This window comes from Taurulus bubalis (assembly GCF_910589615.1).
Source record: "Taurulus bubalis genome assembly, chromosome: 2".
Classification (NCBI taxonomy): Eukaryota; Metazoa; Chordata; class Actinopteri; order Perciformes; family Cottidae; genus Taurulus; species Taurulus bubalis.
The window spans coordinates 30701835-30723153 of record NC_136590.1 but is presented as its reverse complement, the minus strand read 5'-3'; the positions used below and the strand labels follow the sequence as shown (position 1 = coordinate 30723153).

Below are 21319 nucleotides of genomic sequence, written 5' to 3'. Positions count from 1 at the left end.
TATCCTGATTTGAGGTATCAGAATCAGGATCTGTCAGGATTGTAGAAAGACGTGTGCTAGCTGTTGTGTGCATTGTATTTTGCACTGCGTATTACATGTCATCACACTGGCTTTATTTCGGATCTCCTTCTCACGGCCCCAACCTCTGTCCCCCACCTGAGAGCCAAAATGTGGAATACGATTCCCCTTCTTTTGTGTTCATTAGCGTGGCATTGAGCCCGACTGTGCTACATCAGAGTGCCGATCTCATTCAGACACCTTCCCAGCCAGACAGGCCTCAGCCCAGACTTTCCCTACGATATGCTGTCTCTCCAGTTTCTGTGGGTTTAGATTGTGTAATCACGTTTGGAAAGAAGTCCTTTTCCTGACTTTGAGTGTCTGCAATCCTAATTTTCAACCCCCGTATCATTCCCAGTTTCCTCTCATTCTAAATCCAGAACGGAGAAGAAATCTGAGCCATGGAAACTGGAGCTCTGAAGTAGAGTTTTCTGTCTTCTACAGTCTGTGCTGCTCACCTCCTTTTTTTCTGCTGTGCCTGAGCCTTCCAGCTCTATTCTGCATGTTGCTGCCTGCTCTCAGTCGTAGTAGTTACAGACCACTGTCACATGGTGTGCGGTTGTGGAAGGCTGCTTCTAAAGTATCCATCTTGCTTCAGATTTAAAAATGTTACCACTCTAGTCGGGTGTTTTATTGAGGTCCTTTAATTTTTCTGCCAGACTTTCACTATGTGAGGATGTCCCTGCTGTGTTTAAAGTGATCTAGTCCCCCAATTACGCCACAACCTCCCAGACTCCCTGGCAGTTCACCTCTAATTACTTCCATGTGTGCACACTTGGTTCGACGGCAGAAAGAGGCCTCTACTGTCGTCTTTTCTCATTACCTCTCCTCTTTTCTCCCCTTGTCTCCTTGTCTCCTCTCCTCTCTTCTCGTGTCCTCTCATCTCCTCCCCTCTTGCCACCTCTCATCTTCTCTAGTCCTCTCATCTTGTCTTCTTTCATCCCCTCTCATCTCGCCACATCTCCTCTTGTCTCCTCTTGCCTCCTCATTTCCTCTCGTCTCCTTGTCTCCTTTCTTCTCTTCGTGTCCTCTTGTGTCCTCTCCTCTTGCCACCTCTCATCTTCTCTTTTCTAGTCTTCTCTCATCTTCTCTTGTCTCCTCTCATCTTGCCTCCTCTCGTCTTCTCGTCTCCTTTTGTCTCGTCTCTTGTCAACTTCTCTTGTCTCCTCTCCTCAACAATCTTCATCAACTCATGTCAGTAAACTGCACGGAACATGTTTGGCCAGGTCTGCCTGTGATGCATTATATTGAGGGAACAACAGTAGTAAGCTATACATTATTTCCTAATTGTTCACCTGTTTAGAAATACCTTACACTTCTCAGGGTAGAGTATTGATAGTCATGGTAGTTTTTGTTGTACTACTAGGTGTAGTTGCATTTCAAGTAGAAGCAATGGAAGCAGAAGTGTCGTTGTATTTTATGACGCATGCTACCTTTGTGTAAAATGAGGGATGATATTAACGAGTTGATGTGAGAGAGAGGATGGACATAAAGAGGCTGTAGCCATCAGTGTTAAGCAAGTTCTTGGCAAGGAGGAATGTTGCTGTTCACTGAAAGACAACAATTTGATGTTAAGCATGTATACTGTGTACAGGTTATAATTCACAATATATTATAAGTCACCTCCCAGCACCACTAATTAACATGGTATACAGTATCTTATTTGTTTAATCTGTACATAAAGTGTCAAAAACATTCACCATTTTCAGGGGTGTTATCTGCAGGACAATTTCTGGATGGCAAACGTCTCCACAGGTTGCCTGGCAACTACTTGATTAATTATCTAAATTGGTGCAGATTAATTTACTAATGATCGACTAGTTGATACAATGCTTCAATAACATTCTGGTATTTATTGATTTCCTGAGATATATGGCTGTTTGTTTGTATACTTTTGGCTGCTTTGATTAAAAAAATATATACTTCTACAAGTTAACATGCATTCAAAGTAGGGCCTTTTTGTTTGTGATACTAAAACTCAGGGATGTTGGCTCCGGTGTCGTTACCAGCCCGAGGATGTGTCAGGATTGCTGAGATGAGGTGGCCTTCCTGACTGAACCTTCACTACTATTACTTCAAAAACAACTGGACTTAACATAAACACAATGGGAGACCTAATAAAAACGCAGTGAATACTGTATATGCCATGAATCTCTCTCCGGCCAGAAGCTTTCCCATAGGTTTTAAGATCTTTCCCACATGTCAGAATAAAGCTGTTGAGCAGATCAATGACTTTACCTGCTTTCCTTCTCAGACGAAGCTGCTGCCGACCGGCTTTAGGGACCTGTTAGTCCGTCAAGCTGTAGGGACTTTTACAGTGGTGCAGCTCAAAGTGAATATTTCACGTGTCCCTGCTCAGGACACAAACTTTTCTGTCTGTCTGCCGTATTTATGGGACACAGCACTAAATCATCAGGCTTAGTCCGTCTCTGAGGTGAATGGCTCCAAAATGAGCAATTCCCAATCTGATGAAACTCCTTTTTGTTTTAGAAATTTGCTGATGTTGCTCGTGTGTGTAAGCGTCTCCTCATCCTCACAGCTGATGTGATGCATAGCTATGAACTGTTGACCCTCTGGCCGTCTCGGTGTAACAACTCAACCCCCTGTCCTCCCTCTCTGCAGTTGTATGTCCCCTGACGTGCATGAACGGAGGAGTATGCAGCTCGAGGAAGCACTGCCTGTGCCCGTCTGGCTTCACCGGTCGGCTCTGCCAGTTCCCACTCCACCAGACTCAGCAAGCTCAGGCAGCGCGAGGCAACAAGCAGCCTGTCTACCCCATATCTTTGAAGCCAGAAGGCCATAAACTGGTGGAGCAATTAAGCATAGGGCGAACCCAGTTGACGCAAACGCACTCTATTCTCACCTTGCCCATGTCACACTCATCTGAAGGTATCTACAACTCACTACCAGACGCCAGAGCTTTTGAATCTGTCAGTTGGTTTTGATTGATGTGGTAAATATACATTTGTGATGGATTTTGTTCCTCTGATGTTTTACTTGTCTTTTATTTTCAGTACAGTTTAATGTACGTGTTCACCACACGCCAGACACCTCTGTAGTCATTCAACCGCTCGACCAATCAGACGTCAAGCTTCCTCATAAGACGGGGCCACGCCCGATCCCCTCCAGACACAAACCAAAGGGGCGCTGCTTCCAGGAGACCACACCCAAGCAAGCTGTGAGTTGAGACACAATGCTGCAGTGATGGACAACCCTGAAAGCTTTAGTTTTTTCGTATGCACTGATAACATTTCTCTGTCACGTCTTGCTTCTAGTGCAACAGCACCCCGCTTCCTGTTCTGACCAATCAGGAGGATTGCTGTGGCAGCGTGGGGAATTCATGGGGACAAAACAAGTGTTACCAGTGCCCCAAACTACCAAGTGAGTTGCAGTGTGCTTCACATACCTCTTCTGCTTAGAACTATCATTTTACTTAATTTCCAAGCTGCTCTAATTTACGTTTTTCAGCTTAGTAGAAGCCATCCTCTAGTTGTTGACTCTTTAATCTAGTTTCTTTATTTAGATGTGATTTTTATTTATTTATTAGTTGTAGTGACTGATCTCTGTCCAGTCATTCGGCTGGGCGCGGGAGAAGTTCCTGTTTCTTACTCGCTTGTTTCAGGTGAGAGTCCAGGCCGTTTGTATCGTTGGGTGAGGTTCCCATTTAATTATATTGCAGGATTATACAATTGTACATTCTTGGTCTCCTGAAGTGTTGCTTGCGGTAAAAACTGTGTGATCTCCCTGTCACCCATGCATTATTACCCACCTGGCTGTTTCACCTGTGCCCCATATATAAACTATCATAATAAAATACGCACTACCAAAATAAAATACACAGACATAACTAATGGCTCCTACAGTAATTCTTGTTAGATTTTTATCCAAACTACATCTTGTGTGTTCGGGGGAATAGATTATTGTTTATTGAGCCAAAAATATCAAGCATTCCCTGCAATTTATCCCCTCCCATTTTATGAAATTATGGCCCTGGATTAAAACAATCATTTCATACCTCAATAAAAAGATGTGTTTAAAAGGTACATGAAAGTTAGTGGTGAGGTGAGGTAGTGTGTGAACGGTTAGGAAGGAGAAAACGGATAAAATTACGGGAATTGCACACAGTTAGGAGAAAAAGAGAATGTGGAAAATAACCCTCTACTTAAGCATGTTCCTATGGGCCTGCCCAGTGCGGGACTGTCATCACATTGCTGGAGATTGAATTTCAAGAAAATCTTGGCTACTCACGTTTTTCCACTCCGCTATTATTCCGTGTCTCAGTTCTGACTCAGACAATGTGGCCGTTGACAAAACCTGATACTGTGCGTCTGGTTAGTCTTTAGCCAACTGGATTGCTGCCCGGAGTGCTGTCTATTTTGTTACATTTATAATCTCTTTTTTTTTAATGAAGATGGCAAAAGTGAGATGTGATCTTTCCCCTCTTTTCATTGTGCTTTCTAAATGTTTGTGTGAGTGCAGTCATCCCATAGCTCGCTCATAAAATTGCCGACATGTTTTTACTCCCTCACGGAGAGAGGAACATTCTTCTGTGTTAGAGGTTTAAGGCTCATTGAGGGTAAGAATAAGAACAAGAATAATACTTTGCTAGTTTAAACCTCATGAAAGGCTTTTCTATTTTGTGACGATGAGCTACACTTCATCAAAGATCTCATAAAAAAGGTCATTAGAAAAGAACAACAAAGGCAAAGAAAGAAGAAAAGAAAATCGTAGTTTGTCCAATAATAAAATCGAGTAGTTTGACATTTTGGGAAACACGCTTCTTCTGGGCGGAGACTTAAAGGAGAACATTGATACCACACTTGTATATCCTTTGTAAAACCTTTGCTGGTCAAAGCTACAGTGGCTTCTACAATGTAACAGTGTCATTGTCAAAAAATACAACTGCCTCTATAATGACTGCATGTAATGAAATAAATTTACTTTCTTTTATTGGCAGAAATCAAAATGTGTTGTTTATACACAAATATCGGTTTGCAAATAGATTAAATGAAGGAGATGCAGCGTGTTAATTAGTAAGTTTTAAAAACAACAAATGAGGAATGGCATAAACATTCACTCTTTCAGACAGTCTTTCCTTGAAGGCTTTCACAGTGATGCAGTCACACACATGAACACTGATGGAAGTAGTTGTGCGACCAAGTTAAACAAAGTGCTTGAGAGAGTGGTTCAAACCGTACTTACCGTTGTGCACCTGTCCAATGGCTGCGTAGAGTAAATGATGTTGAATTGTTTGCTGCAGAATGTTGGCTGGTTGGACCTCTAATGCAGTTTGTTCAGGAAAACGCCACGTGGGTGCTTTAAGATAAGCTAAACATCCTGTAAAGTTTCCTGACATTGTTAGACCTTAAACAAGTTGGTGGTTCACCTTTTACATACTGAATACTTACAAAGATGAAAATATTTTTCTATTCTACTATAACATATAATGTTTTATCGATACTTTTCTTTGAGAAAGTGACAAAACATTGAAGTGATTAATAAATAGGAAAATGATCCGCCCTCTCCCTTTTTAAATATCAGGAGAAAAACTCTTCTTCATATAGTCATCCGTTTATACAATTACATAATGTTTTGAAAAGTATATAAAGACAAATGTTGAACTGAAAATAATTGTGGTGTCATGTGCATCCTCTCAGTGCTGTGATATAGGCAAGGAAGAGTTGTCAAATCAGTTTACACCTACTTTCTCTGTCGTCTCATAAGGGATTTTCTACACACATAAAGTACTAGAGCAGTGATTCACGAAAACACATGTGGGTCACAGGAGATTTTATTAAGTTTGCTAAATACTTTTGCAAAAATGTGTTCTCCTCGCAATTTATAGAGATGATGTGAATTGGGTCGCGATGGGTTGTCATTTTTTTTCAAAAGTGGGTCACTTTAGTTGATAAATAGTTTAAATGGTAGTCTATAAAAATTGCATAGGCGGATTGGGTGCCTTTTACCTCAATACATTTTATAAAACCATGATATGGAGTCAATAGGAACAAATGAATAGAAAAAGTCAAAATAGAATGATAGAATAAAGCTCCTGGGAGATGGGACAAAACATAAAGCTCTGGGAGCTGTGGTTTCCCCAGTTGGTAGGATGAGGGTTAAGCCCCTCAGGGTGCACGTCCTGCCAGTAAACAAAGGCTTGGCATTAACTGCCCAGTAACAGTTTCGTAACACCGGTAGAGCCAGCTTTAAGGATTTTAAGGTTTGCAGGACTACAACTTTTTTTAAAGTACATTATTGAGTTGAGCAGTTTACCGTTTTATTTTGGGTTGTACAATATTATCCACCCTTCTCATTCCAGAAACACTATTTCACTCAGGCTTTTCTCACCTTTCCCTCTGCGCTGTCTTCTGCTCCCTCAGATGCATCAGTCAAGCATACCATTGTGGAAGACTACGGCTCTACTTGTCCGCAAGGCTATAAAAGATTCAACAGCACTCACTGTCAAGGTAACACAAGCAGGTTTAAGCTTTTAAGTGCAGAGCTCAGTTTGGGAGTTGGTTGAGTTCTCATGTACTTTTTAGTTCTACGGTTTCCATGTGATAAAGCCCTGGGATAACTTTCTGAACAGATATCATCCTTTACAGTATATCAAAATAATCTTTTCATTTTTACACACCAATTTCCGACTTTGAAGATATCAACGAGTGCTCCATGCAGGGCGTCTGTCAGAGCGGAGACTGTCTGAACACATTGGGCAGCTTCAAATGTTCCTGCAAGGCAGGAATGGTGTTGGACAGGAATCGATGTGTTGGTGAGTCAGATGCCTTTCATTGACTAACTACTTACTTTACATTATATTAAATTATATAAGGGAATTCCCAAATGAAACTTCATTGTCTCCTCTGTCAGAGTCTCCAGCTGAGCAGGCTCAGTGCTTCCTGATCGCGTACGAGGCACGGGGCTGCCAGCATGCGCTGCCCACCCACCTCACCCAGGAGATGTGCTGCTGCACGGTGGGCAAAGCCTGGGGCCGCAGCTGTGAAAGATGTCCTCAGGTGGGCACAGGTGAGTGGACGGAGACAGACGGACAAAATGTCCTAATGGTTTTCAATAAATGAAATGTTCATCAAACGTAAGTTGCTGTTCGTGGTATATGGGACATCTTCTGCCTGCATATCTGCACGGAAACAATAACTGAATTACTGAATAACTTATAACAGAACTTTATGCTTTCACCACAGGTTTCATTCTTCCATGCATGAATTTATGTAGATTTTCTGCTGTTAGAGCTTTGAAATCTCAAGTTTGAGATATTAGTATAAGGAATGTGACAAAGCTTGTTATGTTACTTATGATTTATACATTTCTGTATTTGTAGTGAATATGCACTGATTTGGAACATTCTCAAGATACAGTGTGTTTGTCTACTCTGTCATTAATTAGAATAACATAGTGGAAGTGATTGGACGTCATAATTAGGGCTATCTGGCCGGTAACAGCAATGGCCAGAGGTGTTATGGTTTCAGGCAAATTTGGCACGAAGGTCCACTTCGGTCTCACGGATGAACCCATTAGAATTGGTGGTCAAAGGTCACGGTGACCTCATAATTTAAAAATTCATATGCTAATTACAACAATTTCACACAAATGTCTAGCAGGATGACATGATGAAGTGATGACATTTGGGGTCAGACATGGATGTAAACCGCACCGTTATAAGTTGGTGGAAGCATGCAACCACCAGGCTGTTGCTCTGTTGCGTTGGATTCCAGGAAGTAATCAGTGCTGCTTGCAAATTCCAAAAGAGAAATTCAGCAATAAGCTATTTTGCCTAATTTGAGATGCTAAAAAAGTAAAACAAAGTACCACTAAAATTCTCTTCTCTCTCCATGTGGTGCTCAGTGGCCTTCAGTAAGATCTGCCCTGCTGGGAAAGGATACTTTCTCCAAAATATTAGAGAGACCGTGGCGTTCCCTCCCATCATCTTCCCCCGCAAGCCCGACAAGGAGGGTGAGTCCTTGAACACGATTCCCACCACTCAGGAGTTCTTAAACAACACTAACACTACTTGTACTGTTGTGCTTTGTACGGATCATGTCAATTGACAGTTGTAATACCTCTTTTTTTTATTTTATTTTACCCCTTTTCCTTTCAGAACCAAAGTGGCCGGTAAGACAATGTTCATTTTTATTGATCAATTCATGTAAATTGTTGCTGATGTGAAGGCAGACTATCTCTTTAATCAGGAGAGGCCTCCAGAGACGGCAACTGCTCCGCAACAGTCTCCCACCAGCACCAGCAGTCCTCGTGTGCCTGGTAAACTTACCTCTAACCCCAGATTCATACTCTATAACTCCAGTAATGGAACATGTTGAAATAGCAGGATACAATGTATTTGCTAGTGTTACTTAATGTACTTAATGTACTCATTGCTGTCACAATGAGGGAAGGTTTCAGCAACAGCAGCTGGTGTAGAGAAATGTTCCTTGTGTGTGGTGAAGACAAAAATATCAGCATGTCGTATTTCCTCCTAAAGTCGGTCCCCTTCATCTCTCCTCTGTTGGATCCACAGTTGTTAAACCCACCCCTCCAACAATCATCAGAATGACCCCAGGCAATGACCCCTTCGAAACACAGACAAAAGTCTTGCGTGAGTTTCTGCAAACTGACTCGAACATCTATTCTTCTTTAACCTTATAGAGAGTTACTTTTTTTTTTTACTTGTTCATGTTTCATGCACCTCAAACTGGAAAACTCAGCCCTCCACATTCCCCAGTAAGATATTGTGGTGAGCTTTGGGACCATCACTCACAAAATGACATGTTTACTTTCTCAATGTAATAACATGTATTTATGCCATGCAAACAAGTTATTTAGACCCGCAGGCAATCCCTGTTGGTAGCAATACATTCTAAGATCTTGTCAGATGCATGCTTCTTTAATGCTTAACTGACAGTTTTGGACACTTTGCATGTTGAGTGCGTCCAACCATGAAGCATGAACCGGCCTTAAGGCTATGTTCACACTCTTAGTGTTTTTATGAAAGCATTTTGTGTTGGGCTAGGCAATATATCAATATTATATCATTATTGTGATATGATGCTAGATATTGTCTTAAATTGTGGATATTGTAATCCTGATTTTAAAGAATGCATTACAGTAAAGTCATGTAATTGACTCGCCTTTTCAAGCATACTTGCCCATTTATACATTATATAACCAATACCGATAATTGTTAAAGAAAAATGTCATTGTGTAAATATTTTATAAAATCGGCAATAGTCAACAATTTTGTCTCAAGTATATAAATGATGCTTTTGTTCCCTTCTTGAAGCAGAAACAGATGAATGCAGGCTAAGCAGGAACATTTGTGGTCACGGAGAGTGTGTGAACAGCCTGAACGGCCACATCTGTCACTGTCACCCTGGTTACCATCTCAACCCGCAGAGGAACATCTGTGAGGGTAAGAATGATTGGTAGACACAGTGGCTCAAGAAGGTGGTTATGGATAGCGACAAGAAGTTTCTCCTGAAGTTTCTTATGCACGGGTGTCCTCTGGCATGCAACATTTCCCGGAAAATACACATGGAAACATAAACCTCATCATGCCTTTTGTATCTTGACTGTTGAGGTCCATTTACCTTTGAAATTATAATTAGAAATATAATTGCAGCTGTTAACGGTCCACAATATTAATGCATAATATTTGCATATTGCCAGTATTTGGCTTCCACAATTAAATTCAACTTAAAAGTGTGTGATGTTTCCGTATTCAACTCTATTAATGTTTTGCTACAAGTCTGCCTGCAAAAGCAGTTCATTATTATGTGTTTGCTTTTCAAAGTTTGAGAAAATCTCTCATCTTGAGCTTAGAAACTAACAATTTGAATAAAGTCCTGCATAACAAACTGGAGGTCTGGAGTTTGAAAGACGTGGACATGTACTAGTCAGGGTGGGTGACAATGAAATATGTTAATAAGTTGCATCATGGGAAATGCAGAATCCAGTGCAAGGCATGTACTAGGGACTACAAGTCAGGATAAAACATCATCTGGTGCGTACATTTTTATGGTATTGGATTGTGAAGAAACACACATTTTGCACTTTTGAGATATGTTTTATTTATTTGGATAAAATGTGAAAGTAGATAAGTCATAAAAGACATTTTAAAAGACAACACATTTTCCTAAAAATCCCACAAGATCAAGCCAAAAATAGAGAATAATAAGCGTTTTAGGACTCCACATTGGCGACAGCTTTGTCCAGATATGATGTCAAGAACCACTTGAGGGAATTTCCTCAATTTTTTTAACAACGTCCACATGGACTTCTGGGTGAACTGACTACATTTTGGTGCGCAAAGGTCAAGGTTAACGTGAGCTCCTGGCTGACCCTTTCTCGTGAATTCAGAGAATTTCTTCAAATTTGGCAGAAACTGAAATTGTGTAGTATGTATTATGCTTTCATATATGTTGACACTTAAGGTACAATGTTAGGACAGCTTGTGGAAAACACTTTCTAGAATCAGAACAGCGTGTCCTCTGATCTGTATGACCCTCTGTTGTGTGCCTCTAATACTCAACACTGTTTTCATCATGTGTCATCATCGTTCTTCTCTCCTGTTGTTCAGATAATAATGAATGTGACTCAGAACCGTGCGGCCATGGCAGAGGCCTTTGCGTCAACGTGGAAGGAGGTTACAGATGTCATTGTCGTCTGGGCTATAAACACATGGTGCAGTATGGGAGACTCAAGTGCGTAGGTAAGTTAGGTTTAGTGATTTCCATGTTACAATGTTTTTTTCCTTCTTTTCTAAAAGTCACGAGATCCTGCATTGGCTATAACCTTTTCTGTTTTGCAGACGTGGATGAGTGCTCTAAGCAGGACATCTGTGGAGTTGGAGGCCAGTGTGTAAACCTGCCTGGCTCTTATAAATGTGAATGTCACAGTGGCTTCAAGAGCAAGTCACACCGTCACCCAGCCTGTGAAGGTAAAGACACTTATTATTATGACAGAATGGATATGAGAGCACCGGCTCTCCACTAACAAAACACGTGTTGTTCCCGTGTTTGTGCGCTGCGTTTGTGTTGATGAACACTTTTTCAAACATGGTTTATGTGATGCGTCTTCTCAATCATTCCAGACATAAATGAGTGTTTGAACCCCGAGACCTGTCCCAATGAGCAATGTGAGAACACGCCAGGCTCATACGAGTGTGTTCCTTGCTTGCCTGGTCACGAGGCCCGCAGCAGCACCTGCTTTGGTGAGTACAACCCCGCCGCACTGCAAAAGAGTTTCAGGGCACTGCCAAATTGGCATTGTTATAAACATCTTTGATCAACCTACTTTAGAAGGAAAACTCTATTCCTTAAAGTGTTACATCATGATACACATTACACATGTTGGAACTTAATGGAATAATAATAAGCAATATAATCTGTCCCACATTTCTTCAATGGTTTCAGACACTCTGGAATGTTGTTATTTTATTGTGTTATGATGAATCAGGTATCAAAGCAGTTTTCTTAGGCCACTTTTTGTGCACCATACTCCACAGATATAAACCAGACATAAAGTAGTAGTATTGCAATCATGTAAAATATATTAGTTCCATCCATCCACCCAGCCATTTTCATCTGCTTATCCGGATCGGGTCACGGTGGGAGCAGGGCTAGCAGGCTGTCCCAGACGTCCCTCTCACCCGCAACATTTTTCAGCTCATTCTGGGGGATCCTGGGAGATATAATCCCAGCAGCGTGTTCTGGGTCTTCCCCGGGGTCTCCTACTAGTTAGACGTGCCCGGAAAACCTCCAGTTTTATTAGTATATTAGTTCCAGCATCAGCCAAACTATGAAAAATACTATGGAAATATGGTGTATATTCAATATTGTGAAATACTGTGTAATAAGTCCTTGTTAAAACCAACCATTCAACACAGGTCAATAATATGCAGTTGGTTTTAGAAAGAGTCCAAATAAAAATCATTGCTACAAATGTTTCATTACTGTAATTTACCTTTTCTTTTTGTCTCCCACGTATTCCACCAGACATTAATGAGTGTCAGAAGCCTGGCATCTGTCCTAACGGGCGCTGTGAGAACCTCCCTGGTACTTACCGCTGTCTGTGCAATGAGGGCTTCCTCCCGTCTTCAGACAGCAAAGGTTGCAGTGGTGAGTAATGCTTACCTAACCGTTACATAACATTGCCTGGACTAAGTTGCTTATTATGCAGTTGAGTGACTTAATGACCATTTGGTGCTGAAGGTGTAATGATAAATTCTTGATCATCAAGTTGTGTTCCGCATGTTTTTCCTTCTCCCAAACAGACATTGATGAGTGTGAGGATGTCAGGCTGTGTGCTTATGGCCACTGCATCAACACAGAAGGCTCCTTCCAGTGCCAATGCTACCCGGGATACCAGCGCACACAGGAAGGCAGCCACTGTGAAGGCATGAATCGTCCTTTAATTATAATTTAAAAGTGCTCACCTGGAATTCACAATATGCAATAATTTATCACCTGAAACTTGATAAGTAATCAGCACTGGATTGTCCAAATATAGGTTGACTGAGTTTGACCAGTTTATTAATCCTGCTCACCACATGCTTCACATTCCAACATTATTTTTGTTTCCTTCCCTTCAGATATCAATGAGTGTGAGAGACCATCCAACTGTCATAGGGGCCGCTGCATCAACAGTATGGGCTCATACCACTGTGACTGCCAGACGGGCTACACACTGGTCGGGGGCAGGAGATGCCAAGGTCAGTCTCTTCAGGGCTAACAGAAAAGCAGCTGCTGTCTGTCATGTTGCTGGTAACCAGTAAATAACTCATGTGCAGGAGATGGTAAGCTAAAGTGTTGTGTAATTTTTTAAAATGTATTTACACTATCTGTATCATTATCTTTAACTTATGAATTATCATTATTTTGTGTCATCACTGACAGGTTTAATTTAAACATCTCACACAAGGCAATGCATTGCACTGCATTCACACATTTTACACATTTAAAATGTCTCAACAAATATATCCGTGACCAAATGTTTTCTTACTTTAATCTGAGATAAATAGCAAAGCCATTAAAAAAAGGGAACAAAAACTATTTGTTTAGAATTCAGATTGTTTGGATTGAAACAAATTCTCAATCAGCAGCACGTGTGATTTTTTTCCTTTCAGACATAGACGAATGTGCCGCAGACAGAAATCTCTGCCAGCCCTTCGGCTCTTGTGAGAACAGACCAGGCTCGTATGTGTGTGCCTGCAATCACGGCTATGTCCTCTCCGAGGACAAACACAGCTGTGAGGGTAAGCCTGCTCTGATTCCTTCTGCTTTATTGTAGACCCACATTTATCAGTTCAAACCAATCTGAGACCCTGAAAGCCGAACAATTCTAATTATTGGCAATACATGACCAAACCCTACATTCTAAACGTACCAAGACACAAACGTAACATCAATTATAAGCAAGGCCAGTTTGGCAAGTCCATTTGAGGTTCAGTCCAGTCCCTGGATGTGCACACCAAAAACCTTCAAAACATTCCCCATGTTTGCTCCTGCAGCAGTTCGAGTGCTGACGGATGAGAAGAAGGAATGCTACTTGAACCTCGATGACACTGTGTTCTGTGACAGCGTCCTGGCCACCAACGTCACCAAGCAGGAGTGCTGCTGCTCCATTGGGGTGGGATGGGGAGATCACTGTGAGATCTATCCCTGTCCGGTCTCCCAATCATGTAAGTTTACATTACAGTGTGCATAATGCAGGAAAAACACATTCAATTAAAGACTGGCTTAAACCAACAAGGATTCATTTTCAAAAAGGATTAAATCATGGTTTAATTTTAAATCATCATCAAACTTGAAAACTATCTTAAAATTAGAAAATATTAAATTCAAACCTCTCTTTATACATTAATTTAGTTTTGACTATAAACCTGGATTAAATGTAAGTCTGTTACATCTAAAATGATATCCAGTATTAAGTTGAAGCATTCACTTGAGGAGGTTTAACTTTTAAACTTTTGAGATGGATTAAAGAGATATAATCAAGTTCATCAAAGAAAGTGAAGTGAAGGGACAGACTCAACCCAGTTTAGTTGTATAATGATGATGATGATGATGCCACTGGTTCAGCAAGGAAGCTGTTTTGGAGCTGAACAAGAAGATTAGATCAACAGGCAGTCTCTTTTATCCAGACTGTGGGAAAATGTGTTTCCTTACTGTGCTGTTGTCTTCATTTTATCTTTTACTTTTTGGCCATGTTGTTCCATTAATCCAGCCAACAAGTCTTCCTCATACTGTAGGATGCGATGTTAGAGCTAAAAAAGTATCTCCTGTTTTTGCTAAACTCTGATGAGAACTAATCTTAGATTCAATTAATCATTTTTGGTGCTACTAATTTGTGGATTTGTAGCTCAGTGTGTTGAATGATGAACCTCATGTCAAATTCTGTATCTATTATACATCTTACTCTTTATTAAACTCTGCATGGTTCTCTCCTCTCAGCCGAGTTTCACTTCCTGTGTCCAAACGGGCAAGGCCTCTACTATGATGAAGGACTCCTGTACAGCCTGCCTGTCTACCATGGTAGATAATACACAACTTGAGTCACATTATTAACATACAGCAGGCCACACTGTTATAAGATATTCTAGCATTTGCACACAATTTCTGTGTTATAATAAAATATACATATATATCCAAATTTAATATCTTTGTAATTGTCCAAATAAGTTGTTGATCCTCATTACATTAAACAACTTTATGGGAAGACCACCAGTCTGTTTATGAGAAGAGACTTTTCCTTCCTTGTCTGCAGATATCGACGAGTGCTCGTTGTTTGCTGATGAAATCTGCAAGAAGGGTCGCTGTGAGAACACGCAGCCAGGCTACGAGTGCTACTGTCAACAGGGATTCTACTATGACGGCAATCTTCTCGAGTGCATTGGTGAGTTCCTCGATACACACCATGAAAAAAATCTTTAAAGTGCTGTAAAAACTTTTGGAGATGCTTCATGACAGATGCATGTTGCTCTTTTTGTTTGCATCGTCTCCGTCAGATGTCAACGAATGCCACGACGAGTCTCTGTGCACTAATGGTCGCTGCGTCAACACCGAAGGGTCCTTTTACTGCAACTGTAACCGGCCCTGGACTCCAGACTCCAACAAGAAGAAGTGTGTGATCGCAACAGTAGCAGGTGAGTAAGAGAGGTTCATCTCCCAATGACCCTGACAATTTATGGTGCATTAGTCGAGCCACTTGAGGAATTAGCTGAAGCTTAGAGTAAACCTTTGTGCTCTACAGATGTGAATGAGTGTGAGGACCCGGCCAACTGTAAGCACGGCCACTGTGTGGACACGCCAGGGTCGTACTACTGCATCTGCTCTCCGCCCTGGACCTTGGCCATCGACCGTAACAGCTGTGTGACTCCTGAGGAGCAGGCGGGTGAGTGCAGACCCTGTGCAGTTGGGGGAGGGGTGGGGGTTATGAAGAGCAAAAAGGCAGTGGTTGGCAACCGCACGTTTATTCTGGAAAAAAATAAACATAACAATCATAGTGCTTGGCTGTCTGCGCTTGTGTGAGGCGTTGTGTGTGAGACAAAACAAATTTCAGTGCCAGGTTGAACAAAAAAGGTGAGGGACTCTGCTTACCTTTTGGAAGGCTTCATTGTACTAAATAGAAGCGAGAATAGACATTACACTTTCTCGTGTTTTTGAAGTGTTTTCATCGTGTTTTAAGCGTCTAAAGAGGGTTTTTGAGATCTTACTTTATCACTTACACAACCGTTGGAGTTTATGCAGGGCAGCAAACTCAGGGTGATGATAGAAGAAGCATTATAGAGCCATCCTGAGCTGAACCACCTCAACCGCACAAAATAACTTGTGGTGTCGAAAGTAAATCAATTGAGAACCTGCATTTTAAATCAAGAACTATCTTACGGATATTGAACAGACAAATAAACACACAAGATATGTATATCCATTCATATAGCGATGGACATGTGTACATGTGATGATATAATACATTTAGACTATAACACGATGTGTTGTTTGTTTATGCAGCTCAATGCTCATATTTGTTTTAAGTGCTGGTTTCATACAGTGGTGTTAAAGTATCCCACAGAGTAGTTCCAGCTTTATCAATGATTACTTATTAAATAATCTAAATATAACTCATGTGAGTAGTTGTCTTTGTATTTACTGCCTGAATTGCTGGTGCATCCGTTGTAAACATAAAACAACCCCAAAAAACATTTATCTACATCTACAAATGATATCAGAAGTGGCCACTTGGTACCAAATTACATATTATGGGTTTTGGGATGTTTGCTGGCTAAACATCATGTTGTGAAACAAAATGAGTTGTAGCTGTTCCATAAAACCTGAAGCTAATGCTCAAGTGTTGTATTGATGAAGGGGATCTGAACTGATGACCACCTGATGTCACATCAGATCCCAGACAGGCAAGGTCGACCCAGTCATTGGTGAAGAACCTGTTCCTCCTCCTGGCCAGAGTTTGGGAACATGCAGTTAAATTGCCTCCTTGCAGAAGCAAATTCAGTGAGGAATGAATATGTATAATGGCTATGAAGGACACATTTCAGATGGCCATGCTATTACCATGTTGCCAGAGGTATTTTAAGGAAAGTATTGTCTGCAAATGTGACAAACATTTGTTCCCTTCACACTCAGAACGGGAGATGTGTTTGCATTCTTGCTGTTAGGTCAAGCATGTGGGCTCTGGACTCTAACAGGTGTGCACCTGGAAAGCCTCCTTTTGTTAGTGTTCAGTTATGACTGAAATGAAAGAGACACAAACATAGAAAAGGTGTTGCTTAACATTCCTCATCTGACCTGTTAGTCCAGGGTAGTTCTTGTACGGGTGGCTATGGTTACCACTACGATCGTTACAATTTGCCATTAATCTGTTAATTTTAGAAAGCAGTTAACCTGAATATTGATGATTATTTGTGAACACATTCCAATCAATTATTTCAAAAACGTACTTGTCCGGTACTGGTCTGGATTTAGAACAGTTGTAATTGTGAGAGTGTTAGATGCGTACTAAACCCTCATTCTTCAGGTTTCAGTGTAGTGACACCAGCATCAAAAACATAGATACCAAGAACAAAGTACAAATTCGAAAGTTTCTACAGTACACACTGGCCTTCATGGCGGTATCATTTTCTCTGCAAAATGCCTGCATACTTCTTAACAGATAAAAACATTCCTCAGTTGAAGTGTTGCTGGAACCAAGCGTCCTATGTTAACCCGCAGCCCTTTTGCAGATGTCGCAGTGTGGCTGCATGTTTATTCGACACAACCTGCATTTTTACGCATGACCGAAGCTCATTTTGTCATCAGGAATTGCATGCAACATTTATGGTAAAAACGTAAACATAAAGGAAACAGGACATACGGGGGTTGGACACAATAACCGTACCCACTGTACATTGTTATCCAAGCATACAATATCACTGCAATGAATGCCACGGCTTAAAATGTTCAGTTTTTGTTGAGATTGTGTCAAAGTTGATTCAACTCACTGTAACCTGTTATGAATGATGAAGTTAAACATCTTGGGGGAAACTGAACATTGTGCAGTAAACTTTATATTTATTGCAGGATTATTGTTCTGAATTTCATGATGTAGCACAAAGTTTATTTTTTATCATTGTGTCCACCACCTACAGACTAAGAGCTGGCCCCAAGCAGATGTTCATACTGTAACCAGTGTCTGTGGTGCCCTTTGCAGATGTGAATGAGTGCCAGGACCCCTCGTACTGTAAGAATGGGAGGTGTGAGAACACGCCCGGCTCCTTTCACTGTTTTTGCGACCCTCCCCTCACCTTCAGTGCAGCGCTGAAGCAGTGCGTCTATGACGGTGGGTAAAATCAGCATCGGCTCACCTGAGCATGACCGATCCAAATGAGTTTTGGCTTACCTCGTCATCTGCCACTCATGTTGCTCTTTGCAATTCCTCCCAATTTAGCCTGTACTGGCTGTATTTTTCCCCTCTTTACAACTTCATAGACAGTTTCCCATTCTTTGGAGAGCTTCCACTTTGTATAGTTATTAAACACATGTAGCGAATGTATGCATTTATGCACACAGAGCGATACCAAAGCATCTCCAGTGTGAGAAAAAATACTTTTAGCATTTACTCTGCATGTCTATTTTTCTTCCAAACAAATGGTGTCTGTGCTTTTATAGATGATAAACAATTATTTGTTCTGGTAGAGTAAAGAAAGTGTCAGTATTTATAAACTGCTTATTTAGTGGATAATGGTCTGAGCTCATTTTGCATGTGAAATATGTGATTCACAGTACTGTAATATTTTCAATTGCCATTTTAAGAGTAATGAATGTCTTTAATTTGGCTGGTTTAACATCTGTAATAAGCGCTACTGCTAAGCGCTGTTGGCTGTTTAAGTGTGACGCATCGTAACCAGCAGACCAGAAAATTACTTTGAACACTATTATACTCTATCTTCACAATTACAGAAGACAAGGAAGCATACTGAACCATAAACAAGGAGCTGAAACAATTAGCCGTTTGCCTCTCATTTGTTTAATGAGAGTTAACTGTTGATATATCTTCATCAACACATGCAGCCACTTAATCAAACAGCCATTCATCTTACACTTACTGATGAGTGCTTGTGATCGTTTTTACAGTGTCATTTGTAGATTGAGTTTGGTAACTTTAGCATTCATCTGTAGTTTTTAATAGTTGTAAGTACGAACAAATCATTTAATCTATTAAAGCGTATCAGCTTCCATGTGCCGTGGCCAGATCTCCATACTGTGCAAACTATTTATACTAGGTTTAGTTAGGCTTTTCTTTCGCTGGAGTCTATTTCTCCCATAATAATTATGCTGTATAACATAGCTATCTGAAAAAGTGGCTACTGTGAGCAATACGGGTTCCTCATTTATTACGGGGCAAACTCATTTCTGCGCTTTGGCTCATACATGCTTGGTAGATAGGCTCCTAACCTCCATTGCACCCAACCACACTGAGCTTGAGTACATTTTGTGCAAATTCACTCTGATTTCTAAATATTTTCACTGAAACATTTTCAATATGTTCTCATATTATATGTTATATTTATTGAGATATTTTTTACACGTGAGGGACATCCATCATCTATAAGTAGATTGTCACAAACACTGTGGAAATCATTTTCCAAACATTGTATTTTTTTCAGCTTAATTCTTGCTTCATACATGCTGAATACACTCAAAATGATATTTAGTCTTTAGAGGTACTAATTTATATACCTCACACTTTTTTTGTGGTAATGACATCGTCCACTTACTTGCACAACACAGTTTTACTTAGAAAACCAAATATTAATCTTAGAGCTCAGAGAATGGTTTAATGTGGCTTCCTGTACTTAACGTACTGTAACGGGAATGGAAATAACAGTTTATTTGTGCTCCTTTTTAAAAAAAAAAAAAAAATCCTAGATCGCACTGCAGCCCACAAGGATGTGTGTTTCCTGCGAGTTGATGAGGGCTTGATCTGCAGCGAGCCCAGGAACGGCCTGGTGGTGACCTACTCAGAGTGCTGCTGCCATTACGGCCGTGGCTGGGGGCCCGAGTGTAACACCTGTCCACAGAGAAACTCAGGTGAGCATACTGTCCGCTCAGTTTTGACTGCCAACTTCCGCTTTCTCTTCATTTTGAGCTAAAAAGACATTCAAATTCTTGTATTCAGAGATGTTCAGTCGTCTGTGCGAGATGCATCTGGAGACAGAGTCTGATGGGGAGCAGGATTTCCTGGCAGCTTTTGCCAACTACAACCCAGGTAAAACTATACACTTTCTTTGTTATTTTGCAATCTGACACACTGACACCAACCAATCCTTATTTTTTCCCTCACCTCTGCCCTGCCTGTTTGTCTATAACAGGTGACAGTTCAGAGGAGGATTCAGACGAGTGCAGCTGTGCAAATGGCCGCTGTGTCCGCTCCTATCTGGGCACTATGTGTGAATGTAACGCAGGCTATAGGCTGGACCATTCACGAACCCGCTGTATAGGTTTGCACTTGCAAGTGTTTCAAAAATATATAATCCCCAAAACGTTTTAGCTTGTTAAAAAATAATTATTGCATTTGGAGGAATGTACAGTAGCCAATAGAGGCATATACACAGACTAATATCTGTATTTAGTAACGTTGTATTGAGCACTGTTGATCTCTCTATTTTTCAGACATTGACGAGTGTGCAGACCCAGGAGCTCGTGCCAGTCCATGCAAGAACGCTCGCTGTGTGAACACCGCTGGCTCATACAAGTGCTTCTGCAAACATGGCTTTGTGGCAACGCGCAGACCCAACACATGTGTCCGACGCAGAACTCTGTAACCTCCGTGTGCCACTCTGTTTATCCCGATCTATGATATGCAACACACACACACGCACATCTGTCTCACAGTACGAACGTGGGGCCGCGTGTAGGCAGTGAACCCAAAAAGACCACACCAGGAGCCAAACCTTATCAGTGGCTCATTTTAAATGTACAAAACATGTCAATGTCTGCTCCTCTTTCATTTCATTTCACATTTAAATAAATACTCAATAAAGACTAGGGATATGTTTATTTTTTTTGTTTGTTAAACATTTTTGTAATTATTGTTATTTTTTAAACTGTTTTTTTGTTAAGTTTAAATTGTGCTTTTTGTATTTCTTTACATCTGTCTCCATCTTGCATTGATCTCTTATTCTCAATCTGCATCTTAGATCTCGAGCCACCTCTTGTTTAAATACAGAAATATGTTTAAAAAAATGTATCTGGTATTCCTTTTTTCTACTTCAGCCCATTCAATATTAACCTTCTGTCGGAATGCCATGAGAACTTTTACATATTACCGTATTTCCCTTTACATTCCCATGTAAGTCCACGTCCTTTCATGTTTAATTCTAAATTGACGTCATCTGATATTATATTTTCTAACCACACATTGTTGATTTTGTGTTATTGTACAGTTTGTCCGATGGATCAACAACTTCTGTAAGAAGGGTCCTGGTCCTTCCCCTCTTTATTTGTTGATGTAAAATATGAGAAACCTGAAGTTTTTGTATAATTTGACATGTGCACCTAAGTGACTTTAAGCTAGAAAAAAAGGTAATGCACTTAGCAACGAATATAGTGGGAATATTTGCTAAATGTAGCTTATTCCATAAAACCAAGAAAGTTTGACATCTATTGTCATGATTGCTGCATCAAAGTATTTAGAAAACCAAAGCTGTTATTGAGATGAGAAGAATATGAATTAAAACAAAGATGTCAGTCAGTCA

At 40.7% G+C, this 21319-nt stretch overlaps 1 protein-coding gene across 1 annotated transcript; it reads left to right on the top strand.

Annotated features, from left to right (window-relative positions):
- The first annotated feature begins 2684 nt into the window (after positions 1–2684).
- Positions 2685–21319, top strand: ltbp3 (latent transforming growth factor beta binding protein 3). Its single transcript, XM_079237042.1, has 28 exons — positions 2685–2946; positions 3072–3235; positions 3333–3438; positions 6438–6524; positions 6713–6829; positions 6928–7083; positions 7921–8028; positions 8174–8187; positions 8265–8334; positions 8591–8668; positions 9353–9481; positions 10649–10780; positions 10880–11008; positions 11162–11281; positions 12066–12188; positions 12344–12466; positions 12662–12781; positions 13196–13324; positions 13580–13750; positions 14523–14603; positions 14836–14964; positions 15077–15214; positions 15322–15462; positions 17773–17901; positions 19491–19652; positions 19741–19830; positions 19934–20062; positions 20235–21319. The coding sequence occupies exons 1-28, from the start codon at positions 2700–2702 to the stop codon at positions 20384–20386; spliced, it is 3474 nt and encodes a 1157-aa protein (XP_079093168.1). The 5' UTR covers positions 2685–2699; the 3' UTR covers positions 20387–21319.

Bases quoted from the DNA above. Each gene is read 5' to 3' on its own strand.
- ltbp3 (XM_079237042.1), top strand. From the start codon at position 2,700: ATGAACGGAGGAGTATGCAGCTCGAGGAAGCACTGCCTGTGCCCGTCT. The intron at 9,482-10,648 runs GTAAGAATGATT...CCTGTTGTTCAG, and splicing joins GCAGAGGAACATCTGTGAGG to ATAATAATGAATGTGACTCA. The intron at 20,063-20,234 runs GTTTGCACTTGC...TCTATTTTTCAG, and splicing joins TTCACGAACCCGCTGTATAG to ACATTGACGAGTGTGCAGAC.